The following is a 22,487-nucleotide window of genomic DNA, read 5'->3' as shown; positions in this document are numbered from 1 at the left end:
TTAATTTATCAAAAATAATAAAGTATAAAATATCCACGATGTATCAAGTGAGACGAAGGAATCGACAGCTGACAACAAAATACATACGGTACTTTTGTGTTTGCAAGATAACAACATTGATTATTTGCAAGGTAGTATAACACTAGACGTTGTTTTCAAAAAAAAATTGTGCATGTCATGAAGAATTTTTACAGAGCCCTCTATGAGAGTAACATAACCTATATTTTATATTACTATTTTTTTTTTTTTTTTTTTTTGACAATAAGGAACAGTTATGAGTTTTTGACAAATGTTATATAGTTTCTCAATAACTTATGAGTATATTTTTAAATGTACTTATACATATTTGTAATTGCAGACTTTTGAAAGGTCCACCCAATTTGAAAGACGTTATTCATGAATACAAATGAGATTCTAAGCACTTGTCACAAGTCAAACATTATAATTATAGCATTTCCTGATAAATCTTTGTAATTTTTATATTCAAAAAAATCTTTAAGGGCTTTTTTTTTAAAGAAAATTAAAGTTTTTTTTTGTTTTTTTTTAATATCTCACGTTTTAAACATTTAGTACAAGAAAACAGAAAACTCATTATCTAATCTTCATTTAAAACTTGTAATAATAAGTTGTACGTAAGAACAAAAAAAACAAACAATAATGCTTTGCTTTCTACATACAGAGTTTAAAATTATCTTTTCGTTTTTTTATAATGCGTAATATGACTTTTTTTTAAATAGAAAATAAATATGCGGAAGTTTATCACAAACACTTTTATTTGTATATATAATTTAATGCCATTTTCAAAGCCATATTTTTTTAAAGCCATACGTATTTACGAAGCGAGACAGCAATGACATCTATAAATATCAAATAATGAATTATCTTCCATAAAGATACACAGATGTATAAACAAAATGGACTATTTGTCGTAAATTTTATTAGTAAAATTGTAGCAAGTTAATACAAAAGTAAACTATAATATTTTTGATCAAAATTGAGTATGAATTACATTTGTACTCTTTGACGAACTTATCTACGAATTAATCTAATTAACCCTTTGGAAGTGCAGTAAATTAATCTTTACAATAAATAATGAGAAATTGATATATTTTGTTTGAACAGTCTCTTAAATCAAAAGAAGGTCTAAAACTATAACTTAAATGATTGGCTACCTTAACTTATCCCAAAAATTTGAATAAAAAGCCGATAACTCACTCAAATATATCAATGAAATATTGAACTCTGTCTATATATGAAGTAAAAAAAATAATCAGGATTTTCTAGATTTTTGTTCAAGATTATTTTTATGTTGACGTATTACAATTGTTAAAATAAAGAAGTCAACAAACTTATATTTAATTAACTTTTTGATTAGTAAATGAGCTGAATCATATGACCTAAAAGTTTACTTATTACTGGTTATTTAATTTGGAACTTAAAATCTGTCCAGATCCAGTTATCAGTTCCTAAAAGCTTCAAAAATTCTATGGCACACTTTAATAAGCATCATTTTCATGAATGTTATTGTAAAATAGCTCAATTTACCATTGAAACTTATCAAGAACAACTTTAAGTATGTTTTTTGAGTTTTAATAGGTTGCCATTATTCTTAATTAAAGGATGGAAAAAATTAACCCACGATTTCAAATTTAATCAGCCTCCATTTATTTTAAAGATCCCTTTAAGGATCGTAATAAAATGTTTGATTCGACAATTCAGGCTTTTGCAGTTGCCCGGCTCTCAAAATAGTAAAAGAGTTTATAACACTAAATACCCGACAGATTACACAAGAATTTTTCGATCCTTCATTGTTATTTAGACTCCCTTCAAAAAGCCGTAATGCTAAAAAAACGAATTTTTGATCAAAAACTTAAGTATTGAAGAGCCCATCAAGGTAGGAATTCTAAGAACAATAATGATTGCGGCTGCACCAAGATATTAACCCATTTAAATCAAGATTCATAATATTAGTTTAAATTCATAGAGCTATAGTGGAGATCTAATTATCCATCTGTTCAATTAAAAGTTTAAAGTTCCTGAATTAATTGGTACGTAAGTTTAGAAAGTTTCAAAATGAATCAATTTCACATATTTAGTTTATTTTTGTTTGTTTTATTATTTTATTTTTCAAATAGTTTTTAGTTGCTTAATTAATTTCATAATTTAGTTCCTATTCAATTTAAAGACAGTGAATTTGAAGTCATCTTTGCAGAACTTTTTCGGAGGAACTTTGTGGGGAGATTAAATATCCTAATAGTAAGAGGCTATTTAATTTTGAGAGGTAAAGGTAAACAAATCCGTTAAATACTCAAAATGGAAAATAACAATGGAAAAAATTGAAAACAATAGATATAATATTTTTTTAAACGCACATTTTTTCACTTTCTTTTGAAATTCAGGAGTTAGCTTTAATTTGTAAACAGTTTTTATTCTATGAATATATAACTATTTTTTATTTATTTAAAAGTTAAAGGATATAAAATCAATGATTAACTTTAGTCATTCCCAAACTACATAAATATGCCCAAATATATCACAACTACATATGTAATGCAGATGGTTGAAGATTTGTTTGTGGATACAAAATGCATTAACCATTACTTAAAAAGGCACCTACTTATATTAAAAGGATGAGATTAAAAGCAATACTTTATACTTTAGATAAGTACATATGTATATATATATGGAGATAGGTATCAGAGCCAATGAGTAAATTATTTGTCATGAATGAGCATTTGTTGTCGGGCCAAGTTTTTCATTTACTTATTATGTTTATTGGTACTTCGAGAGTTTTTTTGACTCTAAACAAAAGGTAGACAATTGGACTCGAGACTTTTTACTCAACATGAACTTAAATCCATATTTTTAGGACTTATAACTAGCCTCTGATGCACTCAGTCAAAGATTGTAAATGTTTTTAAAGTTTTCTTCAATAAAATTGTCGAACCAATATAGAAATCAGTCTTAAACTTTGCAAATTTAATGAGTAAATTATTATTTCAATTTCTTTTATGTACTGCGTATGTTTATTCAAGTATCTTGGATTGGACAAAAATGGGGAAAAAATTATATGGGACTACACTTTGTCCCCTATTTTATTTATAAATATATATATTTTTTTTTTTAATAAAGCCTCCCCAATTTAAAATACAACACAAAAAATGTTTACAAAAAAAAAAAAAATGAACTCTGTTAGAGTTTATTCAAAGAGACACTTTTGTCCTCATTTCGCCCCCTTCTCTTTTCCTTTCGAAGCAAACTTCCATAATAGAGAAACAGTGTGTATATATAATGAACCTGTCTGTTTGTGTATTTTTGTAGAAACGGAGAAAAATCTATAGGTAATTGACGATTTTATTAAGTAAATACATAGGGGATGAAATGCCCTACAAAAATGATCGAGTTTGTACGATAAATGTTGTTTTTAATCGATTAGGAACGAGGAGAGTAGGATATTTGGAGGATCCTTGCAATCATAATAAATAAATTTATTGTCTGCATTATCTAAATTAGAGTGTTTAATTAAATTTTAAAAGATATTAAAGTATGTCATATCATAAAACTAGAGGGATTATAATGAAACTGTTAATAGAGAGTAAAGGTTTAAATTATCTTATCTATCAGTCTAATTTTGACAATCAAAAAAATGAAAATAGTTTACTATTTTCCTTAATCCTGATGATTTTATTATTTTTATAAAAAAAACTTGATTGTTTAGACCCCAAAGATGGACAACATTACAATGACAACTCAAGTTAAAATGATATACAAATTATGAAATAATGTATCTAAATCAATTTGTCAAAAACTTTTCTTTAATCAAGAACAAAAATTGAAAGGGGATCAAATACATACAACCTTTGTGAGTATTATAAATTATATCGACCAGACAACGATCCGTGGAGTTTATTATACCTTTATTATATATAGAAGCCTTTCATATAAAAAGACCTTAAAAAGGGCCCAAAATCTGTTGGAACTTAGTGCATTCTTCCTAACTTTGAATATATAATTCAATAACGGCTCCGAATTATTTAGAGATCAACAGGGGCTAATTCGAGTTAAACCAATCAAACTTCAGAGCACTGATAAAGACTGCCTACAACAACTACAAAGCCATTAAAGCCTCATACACCAAGAATATCAAAAACTTTTACAGCATCAATATGGATGCTTCTGACCTGCCTCTATAAGGGCCTCCTCCAGACTGGGCCTCGACCGCAGCTTGGGGCGTCTTGGAGAAGAGTATCTGCTGCACTTCTTATCCAAATTTTTATTCTCTCCAAACTACCATCATGAGAGCGGGTTACACGATAGACACGACCTTTATCGTCAAAAGCTCCCAATCGGTTCGCTGGCGTGTCAAGGCTGTTTGAATAAGAAAAAAGAAGCTAAATATAGTATTTAAAAATATATCAACTTGGTTTTGAGTTGACTTAGCTTGATTTCATAACAATCAAGCTGTTCTTAATTTAGTCATGTTTCTACAAATTTTGGGTCCCTACTTTATACAGTGTAAATTTGTAAGTTAATAAAGTAACACCGTGTTTTACGTCAAAAAGATTTAGTATGGATTTGTGCATTTTACAGTAATTCAATGCATTTACTACTACAAGCATACATACATATATATATGAAATAAACATGAATTAAAGCACTAGCTATGACATTGATAAATGAGGACATGTAGTCAATAAAAGAATTGGCGAATGGATAATAATCACACAAGATTTCGCTTTCGTCTATGTACACTGTAGGTATACAAATAATGGAACAACATTGAAATAATGTAGTTACAATATCATTAAATATCTGCAAAATGTATGTTTTCCCTATTTTTTAAAATAAATATCCACTTTAAACATCTTTTGTAGACTTCCCGTCAAGTTTTAACCTACGCTTAATCATTTTGATTTCCAGATATCTACTCTGTGCATATACTTTTGTATGTATAGAAGATGCACTTTTTTTAGAAGGGTGGATCATGCACTTCTAATGTGACATTTAATTTGATTCAAGTTACAAACATACTTACTCATGTTGTAAATCTTATGTATATTGGCGTGGTTCTTATTTTTGAAATGTTGGGTGGTAATAGTTCCAAAATGTTTATGTGTATAAAAAAAATAATGAAATATAAAGTTTGAGCCCTATCAATCAATCTTTTTTTCTTATTGGTAAAATAAAGTTGCACCAATTAGGTATATGTAAATAGACATTTGAGTACAACAGTTAATTAATCAAATATAAGAAATTAAAGTCAATATATATCATGAATGTATGGTTTTTACTCCAAAGTACTTTCTAGTGTGCAAGTTTTTTTGTTGTTGTTGACAACCTGAACAGTGTATTTTTTATTTTCCAAAGCTGCTCTCATTATTCTGTAATTCTTGAGTAGATAACATTTAAGTATGAACTGTAACCACAAGTGTGTTGGCACATGAATGACAGAAAGTAACACTGTTTAAATTCTATATCAAGCTTTTTTTTAATATGTTCTCCTTCATAAGAAATAACTCCCGGCGAACAGTTGACAGCTTTTCCCAATGGAAGATGTGTTCATAGTGTACCATGCTGTCATGATGGCAGCTCGAATTTATCCTAATTTAGATGAGAGGTGCGGCATATATTCTTCTCCAACACGCCCCAAACATCAAAGTTTGGAGAATTGAGATCAGGAGTAAAGCTCACGACTGGAGTAGGGCCAGATTTAGGTAGCCCAGAAGTCAGGAGTGTGTTCTCCCCCAAAATTTCGAAAGAGATAAATTAAAGAACCACTCTAATGGTTCTTAATATAAAAATAACCATTTTTAAGCCATGGTTGTTGTTTTTGTATTCTTATATATCCTCTTTGATAAATTATAAGAGAAAAGTATGAAAAATAACTACAGCCACGAACTACATATTACAAAGATAGATCGACGTAAGAAAACCAAAATTTAAATATGGGAAAAAAGACATATGCTTAACAGAATATTGTATAAACCTACATACGTGCATATATCAGAATGGATATGATGAATGAAGCTATTACCTGGTTGTTTGTTTGCTTCATCTTGAAGAGCTGGTTTTTTTATTACACCTCTAAACATGTATGTAGACATTTTTTTTTTGTAAGTACATAGGTAGAGTGTATGATCTATGGATAAAGTTGTAAAAAATATGCCCCGCTGTCATGTTTAAGCTAATGAAACATTCCATGTACAGGAAATGTTTTTCTATTAAGGAACCCTTGGGTTCTACATAATCAAATTTGAAAACCATTGTGTTGGACCGTAGCACAGGCAGTTTAAGACAGTTTTCTATTAAAGCATTACTAAAGGATAGACTCTTCGATGACATTAATTGACAACCAAACTAGTAAAATTAATGAATTTGTTTAGGGTGTACAATAAAAGATTATACATCATTTAACCCACTGATTTATATATATATATATATATCAAGAAAATTGGCATTGTAATCCTGTTAGTTAAGAAAATATTTGGGAGGAAAACAGCTTAACTACCATTAATTTTCATGACAATAGCTACAAGCAGCTGTGAAACAGAGAAATAAACACAAATCCCACTAGGTATCTGGCAAAGACATACTTAGTTAGGAATTACTCCAATACGAATCCTTGATTCTACTCCTCGTCTAAAAAGAACTTAAACTTATATCCCCCCCCCCAAATCTTCAATGTTCCTCACCGTCATTCATGAGCATACGCATTTTATACGTAGATGTTTCCCCCTCAAGGATTTAAAAAATAATGATAATAGCTTCGGCAAATAAAAAACACTGTTCTGATTGCAACTACTAAATGTATTGCACTCGTGTAAGGTCATATCTTTAACAATTATAAATGTAATAATGGTTAGAGTTGTATAAAATATGACCCAATGGTATACTCAAATAAGGGAAACTGAAAATTAACATGGTAACCCTGACCATTTGAAGAATGTTTAGAAGAAGTGCGACATAGCTGTGAATGACGACTTATTAGATTTGCTACAAGTAGCTATGAGAAGAAATAAATATACTCAAATTCCACGTTGTATTTAGTAAGGACATGACATAGGTAGGAACTACTTTCATGTCGATTCTCATTTAGACTTTGAGTCCAAAGAAAATCTTAAGCTTATACCTTACTATTACTATCCATTTTTCATGAGCACACACACACACACGTAGTTAGTTCATATGTTCTCCCCTCAATAATTAAATAGTAATTATAACAGTTTTGAGAAAAAAACACTGTTCAAATTTGGGGAAAAAAAATACATGGGAGTGAATGCTTATAATTGGCAACTCTATCTATATTATTCTTAGGGATGGCATTCGTGTTGAGAAAAAAGACAGTTTGGCGATTATAATAGGAAAAAAGTTGAGCGTATATTCGTTTTTCTTTGCCTCTTGAGTATGTCATTGTGGTGTTCACATTTCTCTATGAAAAGATAATTCTTGTTTACCTTTGGTGTATTTAAACAAATACTTTTATGCATATGTCTTTAAATATAATTACAATATTTTCCATGCACTTTTCTTTTATTATAAAAGAGACGGTTCTGATTCTTTAGAGCAGTAATCCCGCCCTTCATAAAATCATATAACATGGGATTGATGTTAACAAGGATCTTGATTCAGTAATATCCTAAAGAACACTCCCACAGAAGGAGTAGAAGAACATAGAAATTACAACAATGACCTAATAAAATTTCAGAAGGCCATTTTTCATATTTTTAATTAATTATATATTCATGAATATATTGAGGCATGAGATACATTGCAATACTTGGCCAGTATAATAGCCATTTTGTTTATCAAATTATATTTTAATCAAGTATCTATGTATCTTACTTTAAATATATATTATAATATACATTTTAATAAACGTGCATTAATTTCGAGTATTATATTCTATAAAAAGTCAATATTTCTTATTTGAAAGTGAATAACCCTCTTGTAATACGCTAAAACAAAACAAAATTATTTTATAAAATGACATTCGTATATAAAATTTCTTTTTTACTAAATTAAAGAGTAACTCTTTCCCAAAACTTTTACTTTCTTCCGTATAATTAAATATCCCTTACAACATTCATTTTTAAAAGTACATAGTATTATACCATAAAAAAAAATCCAAAACTACAAAAAAAAAAAAAAGAATTTTACTTACATCCTATAAGCAACTTTCATCTTACTTGTAAAGCCATAAGGTATATGAAGGGTGCCATAACGCAAAGAATTAAGTGTGTACATAGATACCTATAAATATGTATGTATGCTTAGATATTATGTACTTATTCATAGCTATTTTTACATTGCCTAAGGTCTTATTGAATGAGGTAGATACTTGCTTCTAGAAAGGAGAGGGGGGAATGATAGTAATGGTTATTTATTCGTCGATACTCACTCTGTGAGAGTCCCAAAGACCAGAAACCAATTTTTACTAAAATACATTTATGCAATCAGTGGAATGTCTATAAATATCTACTTACAAAGGAAAGGTTTTTCTTTGAAAGACCCATATGATCTAGTAGAGTGGGATACAACTATTAATGGAACCAAAAAATAAAAATAAAATGTTAGTAATTACAGGGAGCGGGGATCAAATTGTCGGCAAAATATTTTTTTACAAAAAACAACACAAAATATACATTTTTTAACTTTTTTATTGAAAATCAAAACTATGACGAGCATATAGGTATAGAGTAGCCATTCATTCGATATAATCACCGTTGCCATCAATAACAGCCTCAATACGGCCTCTGAACCGGCCGCAGGCTCTTCTGACCATCTCATTGTCCATGTTGCCGAATACCTCCTTGATGGAGTCCATCAGACTGGGCTTGGTGCTATGGGGATGTATGTTGGTATGTCTCTCGACATAGCCCCAGACAAAATAGTCCAAAGGATCAAGGTCGGGAGAGTTAGGAGGCCACAAATCCTTGGTTACGACGTCATAACAGTTCTCGGTTAACCACTGCATGGAGATTTTTGACACATGGCAGGGTGCTGAGTCCTGTTGCCACACCCAGGGCCTGTCTCCGGCCACCCTTTGGCATTCATGGACCTGGTAGGGTCATCCTCAACCATCTTCTTCACCTTGTTGACAAAGTCGGTGTCCCTGACCTTCCTGTCGGCGCCCTCCTCCTTGGGTGCCCTCTTTATGGAGGCATCAACATCCCAGGTGTCCTCTAGCTTCTTACGGATACGCTGAACAGTCCGTAAATTCACTCCTAAGGTTGATCAATCGTTGAATTGGAGATTTCACCTCCATTACTAACCAATGCCATGACTACGGCGGCCCTCGAAAGCTCCTCGTTCCACTTATAGCTCTTTATCTCCTCATATGATGACGGCATGATGCTAACTGAACAACGTATCGTCAGCTGATGAGAATAGCTTTCCTATTTGGTAACCGGTTTTTTATTTGATAATGTCGTCTTCAAGTTATCAAGGTTTAAAGTAGGCGACAATGTGATCCCCGCTCCCTGTATATATTATAGCAAACTAAATTAACTTAATTTATACTTCGTTATGATGATACAGAATGATGATTGGGTGGCCGAAACTTGGAGTAGCAGGAATAAATAACAAAAAAACGTGAGTTTTATGGATGAAGAAAAAACAACACCAAACCATTGTGATATATTTAAATGATATATGTAACTATATTTTTATTCAATATGTCCTCCCCACAAAGCAATAGTAGCCTCGATATGCTTACGAACAGATTTGCAACTCTTGACGATAAAGGTCTCGTCCATGGCGGACCAAGCTGTCATGATGGTACCTTGGAGCAAATCCAATTTTGGATGAGATGTGAGGCAGAAATTATTTTCCAAGACATCCAAAACTACAAAGTCCTGTGGGTTGAGGTCAGAGCTGGAGGAGGGCCACATTGAGGCAGACTAGAAGTCAGCTGTAATGTTGCTGTATACTTTTTGGTTATTCTTGGCTGTATTTGTTGTAATGGAATTCTTGGTATTGTAGACAGACCGGTTGGAGATGCCAAAGGTCTCTGCATCCTTCTCGGCGCTAACACCGCTGTGGAAGAAATTGCACATGTATTGCCTTTTTTGTTGTAGCTCCGACATTTTTGCACTTATAGACATGATGTCGTTTGATTCAGTCACGAAACCTTGCAATTAAAAATACAATTTTTACAAATAATTTCCTATTTTGAAAATATATATTTTACCAAAATTATCAACATTATTTAATTAATAATTTATTATCTGCCTTAGTATTAATCAAATCAAATCAACATAATAGATAAAAAAAATTCTTTGCTTGAGACCTATACTCAAACTCGACTTGCCCCAATGCTCAAATAATCAAACCCGATAGTTATAACACAAATCCAACACTACTATCTACTATTTTTTATTAATGGTATTTTATTACCGAGCAGAATAAAAACAGCTTATAAAAAGTTGTGTGAATTTCTAAAAGCGCACTTTGTACAGCCATAATAAATAAAAAAATAAATGGAATTTTTTATCAATATTATATATGTATACATATATAAAAATGACTTTAAGTACATTAAAGGGGTTTTTTTTTATTTAAAGATGAAGGAAAATGGTTTAAGAGTAAATGGTTTTTATTGGATATATATGATGGATCTTGCTTCGATGCAAATTAAATATAAAAAAATTCCCTTCTTCCTTAAAATACTCTACATACGTCAAAACTTTGTTAGCACATATACATATGTACACTTGACTGTACTTATACATAAGTATATACTATTTTTATTATTGATAACTATTTAAGAGAGATTTGCACAGAGATTGACAGATTTATATTTTAAATAATGCCTCTTTAAAATATTCCATATATATTCACGTTACATTTTAGATTGTTATAAAAATAGCACTCAGTCAATTTACAACGTATTTATAGAGCGTTTTTACTTCACGTTACAATGAATAGATGGTGTCACCAAAGTGTAGGTGTATTATTTATTACTAAAGAAGGGATCTGTGTAAAGAAAAAACTCAGTATAGCGATTAGATAAGGGAAACAGTTGAACCGTGTGTTCTTTCTTCTATTTTGTTCATTATTTCATAAGTCGTGGGGGGGGGTTAAAATCTCCCTCTTAAAGAAGAATTATTGCCTATCTTTTGGGTAAATTGATTTAACAATACATAATAAAATATAAATCTATATGAATTTACATATAATTTTAACATTTTCCCTGTACTAATGGTATTTAAAAAATAAAGAAGGTTCTCATCTTTATAGCAGTAATTCATTTTCTCCCTCCAAAATCATATAACATACAGCTGATATTAACAAGGGTCTTAATTTAGTAATACAATATGTCTTGCTCCCCTCTTCTCCTCGGGCTCTTACACAAATCTAATCTTTGCTTATTACCACTGATGTAAATCCAGTGTGTTTTTTAGCTGGCCCGTTAATTTGTAATTGGTAGAATAAAGATGGAATTTTATTTTTCCTTAGCAGTTTTCATTATTATTTAATTCCTTAGTAGTCAGCCACCTTTCTTAAATTGATTCAATTATATTCAAAACCAGTTTAAACGTTCGTGTGTGCTCATAAAAGAACTCTGACGATTTGTTGCTGAGTAATAATTGTAAGTCCTTGTTGAACTCAGAGTAGAATTGGGGATCAACATAGGAGTAATTCTAGCAAATGTCCTTGTTTATATACTTTTCTCCTTCCTATCTTGTCACAGCTGAATTTAGCTGATCTAATGAAATGTCATGAGCATAATTCTTTCTCTCCTCCAAAACATCCTTCAAATTGTTAGGGCTACCATGTTTATTTTCGTTTATTTTTGTTTTCTTTTAACTTGCCCGTTTCACACTGGATTTTCACCTTTAATCATTACTAAAGTTGACATTTTTGGAAGAAAAAAAAGAGTGCAAGAAGAAGGCAGGAGCGAGACACTTTGTGTATGAAAAAAAAAAGAAAAACTGAAAGTGGTATGATAACCCTGACGATTTGAAAAATGTTTTGGAGGTGAAAACCTTAGCTGTCATAACTTTTTCAATCTTTTCTTCAGGAATTGTGTACCTGATATACCTTGCCTCTAATATATTATATTGAGTCCAACAAGGACTTTTAACACCCCAACAAAATCCCCACTCTTACATTTTGTTTTTCACGAGCACACGCCCAAGTGGTTACTTAGGTAATTGTCTTTCTCACCCTTTGTGAGCATGCAAAAACAAGGATGAATGACATCATATCATTATGAAACTACGTTTAATGTTGCTACTTTTTTTACTATTATGTAGAAAGAAAAAAAATATAACGATCAAATCCTCATGGAATGACTCTACTGTCTTTTGAGTAAAAATCAATTACTTTCACTTTCTATAAATCCTCAATAAAAGTTACATGCGATTGAGGTCCAGTAAAAAATGAGAATACCAAAAGTCAGTTCTAACAAAATCAAATATCTTTTCAGTTTTACAATATTTTAACAATAAGTTGGATATATTCCTAACACATATTTCGTACGAAGCACTGGAAATTAAATATATTTTGTAATCCACTGATTGTATTAAGACAAAAAATGCATCCCTGGGAGTTTTTAATGTTCTATCAAATCCTTGCGTCTTTAACAATAACCTTTTAATAGGTCAAATAGAATTGTGATCTGGCATATGTATTGAGTAGCAAAATAAAAAACCCTTTCCTTGTGCCATCTTTTAGAATAGGTATCAAAAGTTGAACCCCAATGCATTGTCGCATGTTAAATTAGGTATATGTTTGTTATCATTAGACGATCACATGGACGTCTTATATGACTTTATATCGTCTAAAATGTGTATTTATATAGACAAATCAGGGTTACAAGCAAACTCATCTCTTCCCACTGTTATAACAATTCATGATTCCAACATTATGAGGGATTGTTAGATTAGGTTCATGTTCGGTAGATCAAATTTAGAATATGATTCGTACAAATATGGATGTGAGATTTTAAAAAAGCTATTAATATTTGGCTTGTTTGAACACGACCTCACCTTTAATGTAGCTTCCAATCTTTCCTTCAACAAGAAACTGGAAAAAGGTCCAAAATCAATTGGTATTTAACCAATTCTTTCAAACTATGCAATGATTATACAATAAATGTTAAGAAATTAATTGAAAACTCAAACGTTCAAAACACTGATTAGGGGGAAAGAATTCGAAAATATATTCGAAAGATCAACAGCTGATAACAATACAGTATAAATTTTAATGTTAGTGTGATAACTCCGTGTGAAAGATGGCAAATGTCACAAGGGTGTGGTTTATTTTTGACATGTGTCTGTATTTTCCCTCGATCCAAGTCATTTAATATTACAAAACCCCTGACACACCCAATATATATTAAGGAGAAAAAGAAGAAATTTTATATAAAATTGTAATGTCATGTTCATTACAGCTGTAATGTCATAAAAAGAAGGAAGAGAGACAACTTACTCCATATTTGTCTTTTTGTTAAGTCAAGAAAGGGATGGATGTACCAAAAAATAAAAAAGAATTCATTTCTAAATCAGGGAAATTGTGTCTCCTGAATAATTGATTAACACAATCATTTCTTAAAATCAATGCCTTACATATATGTATAAAGTGGGTATGTACGTATATCTTAAAAATAGATCTCTCGTCCATAAAGCCATGTTTAAATATTACTTTATAATAAAAGGATCGAAAAATGAGAGCCGTTCATGCTTTCAGTTCGTTTTCGAGCACCTGAAAGCAAAAAAAAATCTTTAATTGCGTTCATTTCTTCAATATTCTTTATATATTCTTGTTCAATCACATTTTTAATTTCCCTTGGCCACATGATCAACTTTTGTCCAAATTTTGTTTGAATACGAAAATATCCATGAGGAAAGAAAAAGTTGGTTGAATAAGTCTCCCACCTTTCATTTGGAATGCTATCTTTTGATCTTCCCTATCCAGGGTACCAAAATATCCAAACACATAGGTTTAACGATTCAATTTAGAAAAATTGAAGAAATTTTTATGCACTGATCTCACTGGTAAGAAGCTCCTTCATAGCTCAACCAATTATAAGCGAATCCAACGGTTTCAGAACAGGAACAACAATTTCCAAGAAACCTTTCGATTTTTCGTCCTTCTTTCATATCCACATAATAAAATGTGCCTTCTCCATGTTCTGAAGCTTGGATGTCCGGGATATCCTTAGAAGATGAAATTATGATTGAATTAACGGAAAGACTGGCTTTAAAAAGTTTAAATACGTATTTTTACACTTTTGTTCGTGTTTTGTACAGCTCTAGGTCGATTTTTGGTGGATAAAGTAGAACTTTGTTTACTACCTTTCCAAATCGTTGTTGGTGGATTTTTGGAGTATGATTTCATAGTTATATTTTGCCTCCTTACCGATAATCCACCAAAAATTGGACTAAATACTCTAAGACAAACGATACAGAAAATTGTCTAAAAATAGTTAAAAAAAGTATATATACAATGTCCTAGTTTGATAGATAACCCACCGTGTCCAGGAGTTAAAAACTAGGATTAAAGCCTTACATAAAAATCAGATAAGAAACGAATGAATTTTTAAAGTACAATTTTATACAAGATTTTCCAACTAATCTCGATAAAAAAAAGTTAAAGACGTACGAGAAATAAAACAATAAAAAAAAGTTATAATAAAAATGATGTTAACTTTTTTAATTCATTTGTAGAACTTTTAATAAACAAATTATTCTTCAAAAATGATATTTTCCTCTTCAAAATCTCCTATGAGTGCAAAAAGGAAAATTAAATAGGTCTTACCTAAAAATGCCCAAAAATATCCCATTATTCGCTAAAAAAATATTTTAAGACTCTCAAATCTTAACTGTCAAACAATCATAAATTTTTTTAGTATATTATCAATTTTGTCTTTGGTTCGAATTCCTTACATAGTGATATTTTAATAAAAAAATTTAAGATTTTGGGGAATAATACCATTATTATTTCAACAGAAAACAGCCAATCAATGTTTTTTTTAAAGTAATGAACATGACATATTTTGATTTAAAAATCCAAAGAGAATATCAATTTCAATAACAAATAACGAACTATACATTTCATTTATTTATATATTATAGTGAAATATCCTTAGGGCTAAATATAAGGCCCATATTTAAGGCAAAAGTACGAGATACCAATAACTATATCATATTGTAAGCTAAATAAATTTGAATTTTACTTTATGGTGATAATGAAAATACAACTTTTTGAAATAATTTCCCACATTTTATGCAAAAACATAATTTATGTGTTATTTACACATACCTACAGCATAATATGATCATTAAAAAGGAGTTTTTGGGGGGAAACTTTAATGAATAATATTGACAGTTACGAAACTGTATTCAAATCAAATAATTTAAATATTTTAAACTTTAAGAAAATTCTTTTTTAACCCACCATTATACCTTTGGAAGGGATAAATACCCCCAGAGACGGAAATATTTTTGTATTATAGTGTGTGAATTAGTATGGTAACGATACCAATATTTCCGTACCAATCCCAGAAACAAAATTAACATAAGTATTTAGACACTTTTTGGTACTTTCTCGAATAAAATAAAAATGTACAAGAATTTAGCTCCTGAGTCTGTATCGGTTACATATATGAAAATATGCAAATTGCTTCAATTTCTATAGACAAAACCCCATTTTTTCAATTCATGAAATTTGAAAAATTCTATGTTCGTAAAACACTCTACAGATTATAATGCTGGAGTGCTAAAATTTGATTAATTTATTATATTTTTGTTATAAAAAATTCCAAATTACTACTGTTTGTCTAAATTAGCTAATTATAAACACATTTATTTTGGCAAAAACCAACATTATGAAGACCTCAGCGAAATAATCAAAAACTAACTACTTTATCAAATGATCAACTACAACTATAAAATAAGATATTTTGCTAATTAATTGATGCATTGTTTTGTATAAAATAACTATTTATTTCAAACATCTTAATGAAAATGTGGCCATTTTCACATTTCTATTAATTAGTGTACAAAATATCTATTTTAATGTTGAGGTGTCTAAACAGCCTAGAAAAATACTTGCATTAAAGGGAAGCAGCGGAGAGTTAAAGTTCGAAAACAAAGTTGACAATCAGGATGTTTCTCTTCTACAAAGATGAAGGATAATACATAAAATATTGTACTACATGCCTTAAACATTATCCAAAGGAATTTTTTTAGCCTTAGATATTTAAATTAATAATTATATTTTACTTTTATTCACATTAAATATCCGTTTGATCTAAGACCACAAAAATGTTTATATATTTCAGAATGGTGAATATCCAAGGACAGCCAAAAATAAACCTCCTAAAGGTCCAATCCTTGAAATACCGCACGTACGTAAAGAAGATAGTGGAATATATCGTTGCACTGCTAGTAATGGAGTTGGTGTAATGTCAGCTGATCAAATCGAGTTAGATGTTCATTGTAAGTTTTTGAAAATATTTCAGTTAAGCTAGGTTTAAGCATTCTAGAAATTAAGTCCAAAGAATGTTTAAGGTCATTTTATCTTATATGAAGATAAAAAAACATTGAAATCGGCTTATATTTATGCTAATGCAAATTGAATAGACTTAAATTTCATATGTATATTGTTAAGTAGTATTAATCATATTTAAAAAAGTAAAAAAAAGAAAAAATGGATTGCAATGTATAAGGTATTTTATGTGAAAAACTCAATTCTTTACAATTACATTTGTCATGAGGAAATTAAAATTTAAAAATGTCAGAATGATGTGTTTGCTTTTGATTGGAGGAATATAAGTAGATAGATACTCTCCTTATCCAAAAACTGGTCCTTGAAAACGTCACATGATTTATTCCCTTAAGTTTTTCGTAAATATATTTTATTTTAAGTGGAACAAGTTGACTACATTTTTTTCAAGGTAATTGTTACAAAAATTTCTTATTTATGTCAAATTACATAATGAACATATATTCCATCGTAAAAGTTGGCACAGTACAATTTGATAGGAGGGTTTTTAATTTAACGGAAAATTGTATAAAAATCTTGGACCAAACTTTGCATTCTCTCTATTTTCTTTTAGAAAATATACGGGTTTATTAAAAAACGAATCGTTATCAAATAATTAGGCCCGTTAACGGGAAATTATCAGTTATTTACTAAAATTTCCAAATGCTAGATTAGTGTAGTTCGGTAAACAATTATATATTTTTAGCACATACTTGAACTGGTACATGCAATTCCACTGAGTCATAAAAATTGTACCACCAATGACGTAAGCCCAAAATCTCTAACCCCATCCCCTTCTCCAAGCATAATTGTTCTTCATAAAAAAAGTAAGAAAAAAAGTTTCTTGTATGAAAAAAGACCTAAAATGTATAAGCTAGCCCTCATCCCAAACAAAAATTATGTGGATGCCCCTGTAAGTGTTTGTTAATTGCCCTTAATTACATTTTTGTACAATAATTATAGTCGAAAAAATATTGAAAAGTACCGAAATTCGGATATCTACATATCTTGCTACAGGACCATCTACAAAATAATTAGAGCCGTCGCAACACTAGGCTGTATAATAATCAGATATGTCACTCCTTGGGATTTAACCTAAGATCTTAGGATATTGACGTTACATTGCCAATGATTTTTATCAAATGTCAAAATCTTGAGATTTAATACATAGGTACAACAATATTTTATTGACTACTTTCGTTTGATTATATTAATTATATCTTCAAACTTTGTTTATCTATAGCGTTAAGAGTTTACTACTCGTTTAGTTGTTTTCAACTTCTTCTCATTTCGTCATATTTTAACTACGTCTAAATAATATGTATATTATAGCTTTCAAACCCATACAGAAAAAGATTTGATATACATATCAGCAGATGTTATTAAAGGCAAAGAAAAATAAAAAATCTAACTGATTCAATGTGAGTGTCAAATTGTATTGATATTCTGTAAACTAACATTTCTTAGAATTTCAGTGGTGATTCTTGGGATTTTTAAGGGGAAATCTAGAGTTATTATCAAATTCTGTGCGGCATTCCTGATAATACTTCAAAAAAGGGATGCAAATAGGATTTTCAAAGGGTGGGGGCATTTTGGAGCTTATAAACCATATGAGATACGTGCCCCTCTCCCTCTAACAGCGCTCATACTTCAATATGCACGTATCGATTGATTAGTTTTGATAGTAACCCATATAACACATGATTTTGTGTTTAATTTGATAATGCAAAAAATTTATTTAAAAGTTTTGTTTTTTGGTTGGATACCTCTCAAGGAACATACCCTTCAATGTACATATTTTTGAGTGTAACTTGAGTATAATCTCCTTTTTCTTTGTTAAATTTTATGGATTCATTTCCTTTGTTTCGAAAATACACATATTGCGGATATTTGTTTGACTTTACTGTATTTGATCGATTGGTACACTTAGAGTGCTCATGTATACATTCATGACTTGCTTATTTTAGCCTCATGTTATGCAACTTTAAATATATTTGTAATTCAATTTTACCATTTAAAATGTAAGACCAATAAAAATGTTCGGTTTTTTTATAATTTCACTCAAAAGACACTGAAGAGTATTTAACAAAGAAATAAAACATTTCAATCTATTTTAGGTTTTCAAATTCAATACAAAGGCAAATGCCATGTTGGAGTATTTTCAAGTTAATTAATGGATAAATATATATACTACGGCTAGCCTTTTGGGAAAAAGGAACATACTACAATTAATGTTTTTGAACATAATACAGCTGAGTGCATGCATTTAGGAATTCAAAAAAAACCCTCTTTGCGTACCTTAGAATTTGAAAACTTCACATGGTGACCTAAAATCGTTTTTCCCAAAATATTGCTTTTTACTTTGAAAAGAAATGTTTTGAGTAAATAAAAAGCTAGTTCTGATCAGGGTTGGGTCGGTTACAATTTATTCACTTCATTCCAGTCTTAGCACCGGTTTTATAGGTGTTTAAGACTGTCAGTCCTTGAATTTTTCCTAAAAATGTCGATGGTTTATCAATTCAAATAGGATATATATTAAGAGCATTGCAAATACAATATCTTACAAAAAAATATTCCTGTTTTCATTAAAATGTAATATAATACGAACACATGATACTTCTACTTAATTATATAATCTACTCTATTATATATAACTGATAAATTAATAAAAGAAAAGCAAACTCAATGATATCATGAAGGATCGATTTTATCTTTTGAAGGACTGAAAAGTGGGACTGTTTTGCAGTAATAGGTCCAAAATAAAGACAGACACAACACTTATTTGTTATTTCGAAGTATTTTACAGTCTGAATTTTTTTTTAGTAAATTACGGAAATTTTTTTATTTTTTTTAAGACGATAAAATAACTATAAATAATTAGAATAAATAACTGTTACAATTGCATTATGAATATAAATACACATTTCAGTTTGAAATTAGACCTCCCTTCAGAAATAAACTTGTTCTTCCGTCCAATTGCTATGTCTCAAATTTATACCATTTTAAAAAGTATGGCGTAATCTCTTAATAATATTGAGGGGAAAAAAATGAACAGAATGCAAAACATTTATAAAAAAAATTAACATAAATATTTTAAAAAATGGATACAAATACAGAGAAAACGTAAAAAGTTTTAATTAAAAATACAATAATGTGATCTTCACAGGTATACCCTGTCTGAAGGACAAATACTAACAATATTTTTAAATTTTTCAAATGCCATTCTGATTCAAAATGTACGAGCCTCAATATGTCAGAGAAAAAGTCCAATAACTGTGCAAAAAATTATCTGTTGTAGCCAAACATTTTGATGGATTGAATATGTTGAAAATGTTCTATATCTATTTTAACAATCAAAGATCACTTATTATGTACAGAAACTTTAATCCTAAATTAAATCCTCAATAAGTAACATAATATTCGTTACCGCAATACGTACATTTGCTGTTCAAAAAATTGTAAAGTTCGTCGTAGTATCACAATGCCGATATTGTCTTACCGGCTCCGATACAAAAACTGATATCGGTATTTCCCTATTTATTGGATGTTTATATGAACTTCCAGGGTATTTGCTCGATTTTGTTTTAAGTTGTGTTGAGAAAGTGGGCTAATTCAGACACTTGAAGACTATTTTTGATGAAAGTTAGAGCAGGTTAGTTAAGAAAGTCAAGTTATGTGAAAATTGAAAAATTATGAGGTACATTTTTTACAAGACACGGACAGTATAGTACCGGTACTAAACAACTAAACAAATTATTAGACAAATAAAATATATTTTTACTATTTTTTTTGTTCCTTTAATTCTTTAGATAGAGTTACCTTGATTTTACTCCGTCTGACCTAGGAATAATACATTTTTATTTGAATGAAACAATATTTTCTATCAAATAATTTATAAAAGCATTCTACTTCAACTTTATGGGTTGGATTGTATAATATATTTACATAGTATGTATTAGAGTTACGGCGTAATAAAGTTAAATAAATTATTAAAGCGTGACATTTTAACAAAATATTAATTGATTTACTATTTTTTGTACACTTGAATTAATGCAAATCTTTTGCAGTATTTAAAGTTTTTTTTATAAAATATTATTTTACAGAGGTATAGTAAATTTAATCTTTGTTGTTGTATTTTTGTTCTTGGCGTTTTATTCAAAGCTTTTGAAACGAGGTGCACAAATAAAAAGATGTACATATTTATATTTGCATTATTTTTGCACCTGAGGGTTCTTTTATCATATGTATGTATATAACATAAAAACATATTTGAAAAAAACAACAACAAGCGCAGTGAATGTCACAAAAATATTAAAGATTTATGAATCTTTTTACAATTTTCCAAAATATTTAATAAAGGTTTTTTATTGTTATAGACCCACCGGAGGTGAAATCTGCAAAACGCACAATATACAGTGGTGAAGGAGATGTTGCTGATCTATCCTGTACGATTGATGCGGAGCCAAAGGCTACAGTAAGTATCAAACTATACTTAGGCTAATGCAGATAAAAATACAATTTAGTGGTAAAAAAAGAAAAGACATTTGGTGTCATTGTTTTTTTAAATGTTCATTCTCTGATAGATTGTGGGGGCGAGAACATCTCTCTCTCTAGAAGAAGAATTAAATAACTGCAACCTTGATTTGGTACAATATTTATAAAAACTCATAATAAAACTGTAATATATACAGGGTTATTCATACGTTTTATAGGTATTATTTTATAGAATAATTAATAGAGTTGGTTCGAGTAAAGATTCTATAGTTCAGTGGAATTGGAGTTTACTGTCAAGAATGAACATAATTAAAAGAAGTTAGATTGATTAATAACATATTACATTAATACTATAAAAATATTCAGAAGTCCTTGGCCTGTGCATTTAAAACTGTTCCCTATTAGCTGTAAGAGTGTGTCGAGCATTATAACTTGTATGATCGTTATAATCTGTAGGTTATGGCGTAATTACTATCCTTTGTTATGAATTATTACATGGAAAATATTTGAAAATTTTGCTCCATCAATATTATTTATTTTTGATTGTTATTTATAAATTACAATTCGGCAGGAATAATGGAATATCCCTTGATTTAGAAAATAAATAACTTGATTCTAAAATACTTGAGACGCAAATAAATATTTTGAGTTTCCGTGATTTGAGTTCAAACTACTTTGAGTCTTTTAAAAGACTTTTTGGACGAGTTAGAGTAATTTACAAAATAATTTTGCCTATACTTATATCGAGTATTTTTTACGTAATATACAAATACAACTCTAATAATTAATCTGAAATATATATAGGAAACAGTTAAAAAAATATTTCCAAGTTTATTTTTTATATATTACTTATTCAATATAACTGGTTTTGTTTTCCGATACGTCCAATAAATAAGAGTGGAAGGATTAACATTCTATACGAACACCAACACTTGTTTGATTGCATTGTGAAGGGAATTCTGATAGAAGTCATTCCTAACTTTTGACTCTAGATAACCTTATACAAAATAATTGAGGGGGGAGGTGTAAGATCTGGAATCAATCAAAGGAGGCCATATTGATTATTGATTTTCCCAAAATGGAATACAGTCATGTCTGAGATTTACGACCGGTATGAATTTAAACTTCATCTTCTTAAAAAATAACTTCTTTTTATCTGAGGAATATTCCTTAACGACAGTTTCCAAAATTTTCGAGATGTAGTTATCCAGCTTCATACGAAGACCTTTTGGTAGAAAAAACAAATCGGATTTTGAAACTTCTACCCAGACGACCAAAAATCAGCTGTTGACTCGATATGGGATCACTTTTTACGTCCAAAGTGAATTTCTGGGACGTTTAATACAAAATTCAATCATTTTGGAGGTTAAATTTTGTATCCATATCCCAAAGATAATGTCAACCCTCTACATAAAACTTTCAAAGAATTTCTCATACCTACCCATTCTATTTGCTTATATATATACTCTGTGAGTTTCTGACCGTAAAGTAGAATAAAATAT

The 22,487-nt window shown here is 29.8% G+C and overlaps 1 protein-coding gene across 1 annotated transcript in view; it reads left to right on the top strand.

Moving 5' to 3' along the window:
* Positions 1-22,487, top strand: part of LOC121123339 (limbic system-associated membrane protein) — a 133,045-nt gene that overhangs the window by 51,783 nt on the left and 58,775 nt on the right. Inside the window, exons 4-5 of the mRNA XM_040718457.2 lie at positions 16,289-16,445; positions 20,868-20,965. Of these exons, the coding sequence (XP_040574391.1) occupies positions 16,289-16,445; positions 20,868-20,965 (255 nt within the window). The remainder of the gene's footprint in view (positions 1-16,288; positions 16,446-20,867; positions 20,966-22,487) is intronic.

The sequence above is a fragment of the Lepeophtheirus salmonis genome, chromosome 8 (assembly GCF_016086655.4).
Source record: "Lepeophtheirus salmonis chromosome 8, UVic_Lsal_1.4, whole genome shotgun sequence".
NCBI classification, from domain to species: Eukaryota; Metazoa; Arthropoda; class Copepoda; order Siphonostomatoida; family Caligidae; genus Lepeophtheirus; species Lepeophtheirus salmonis.
Note: the sequence above shows the minus strand (reverse complement) of the source record. Positions and strands in the feature narration are given on the sequence as shown.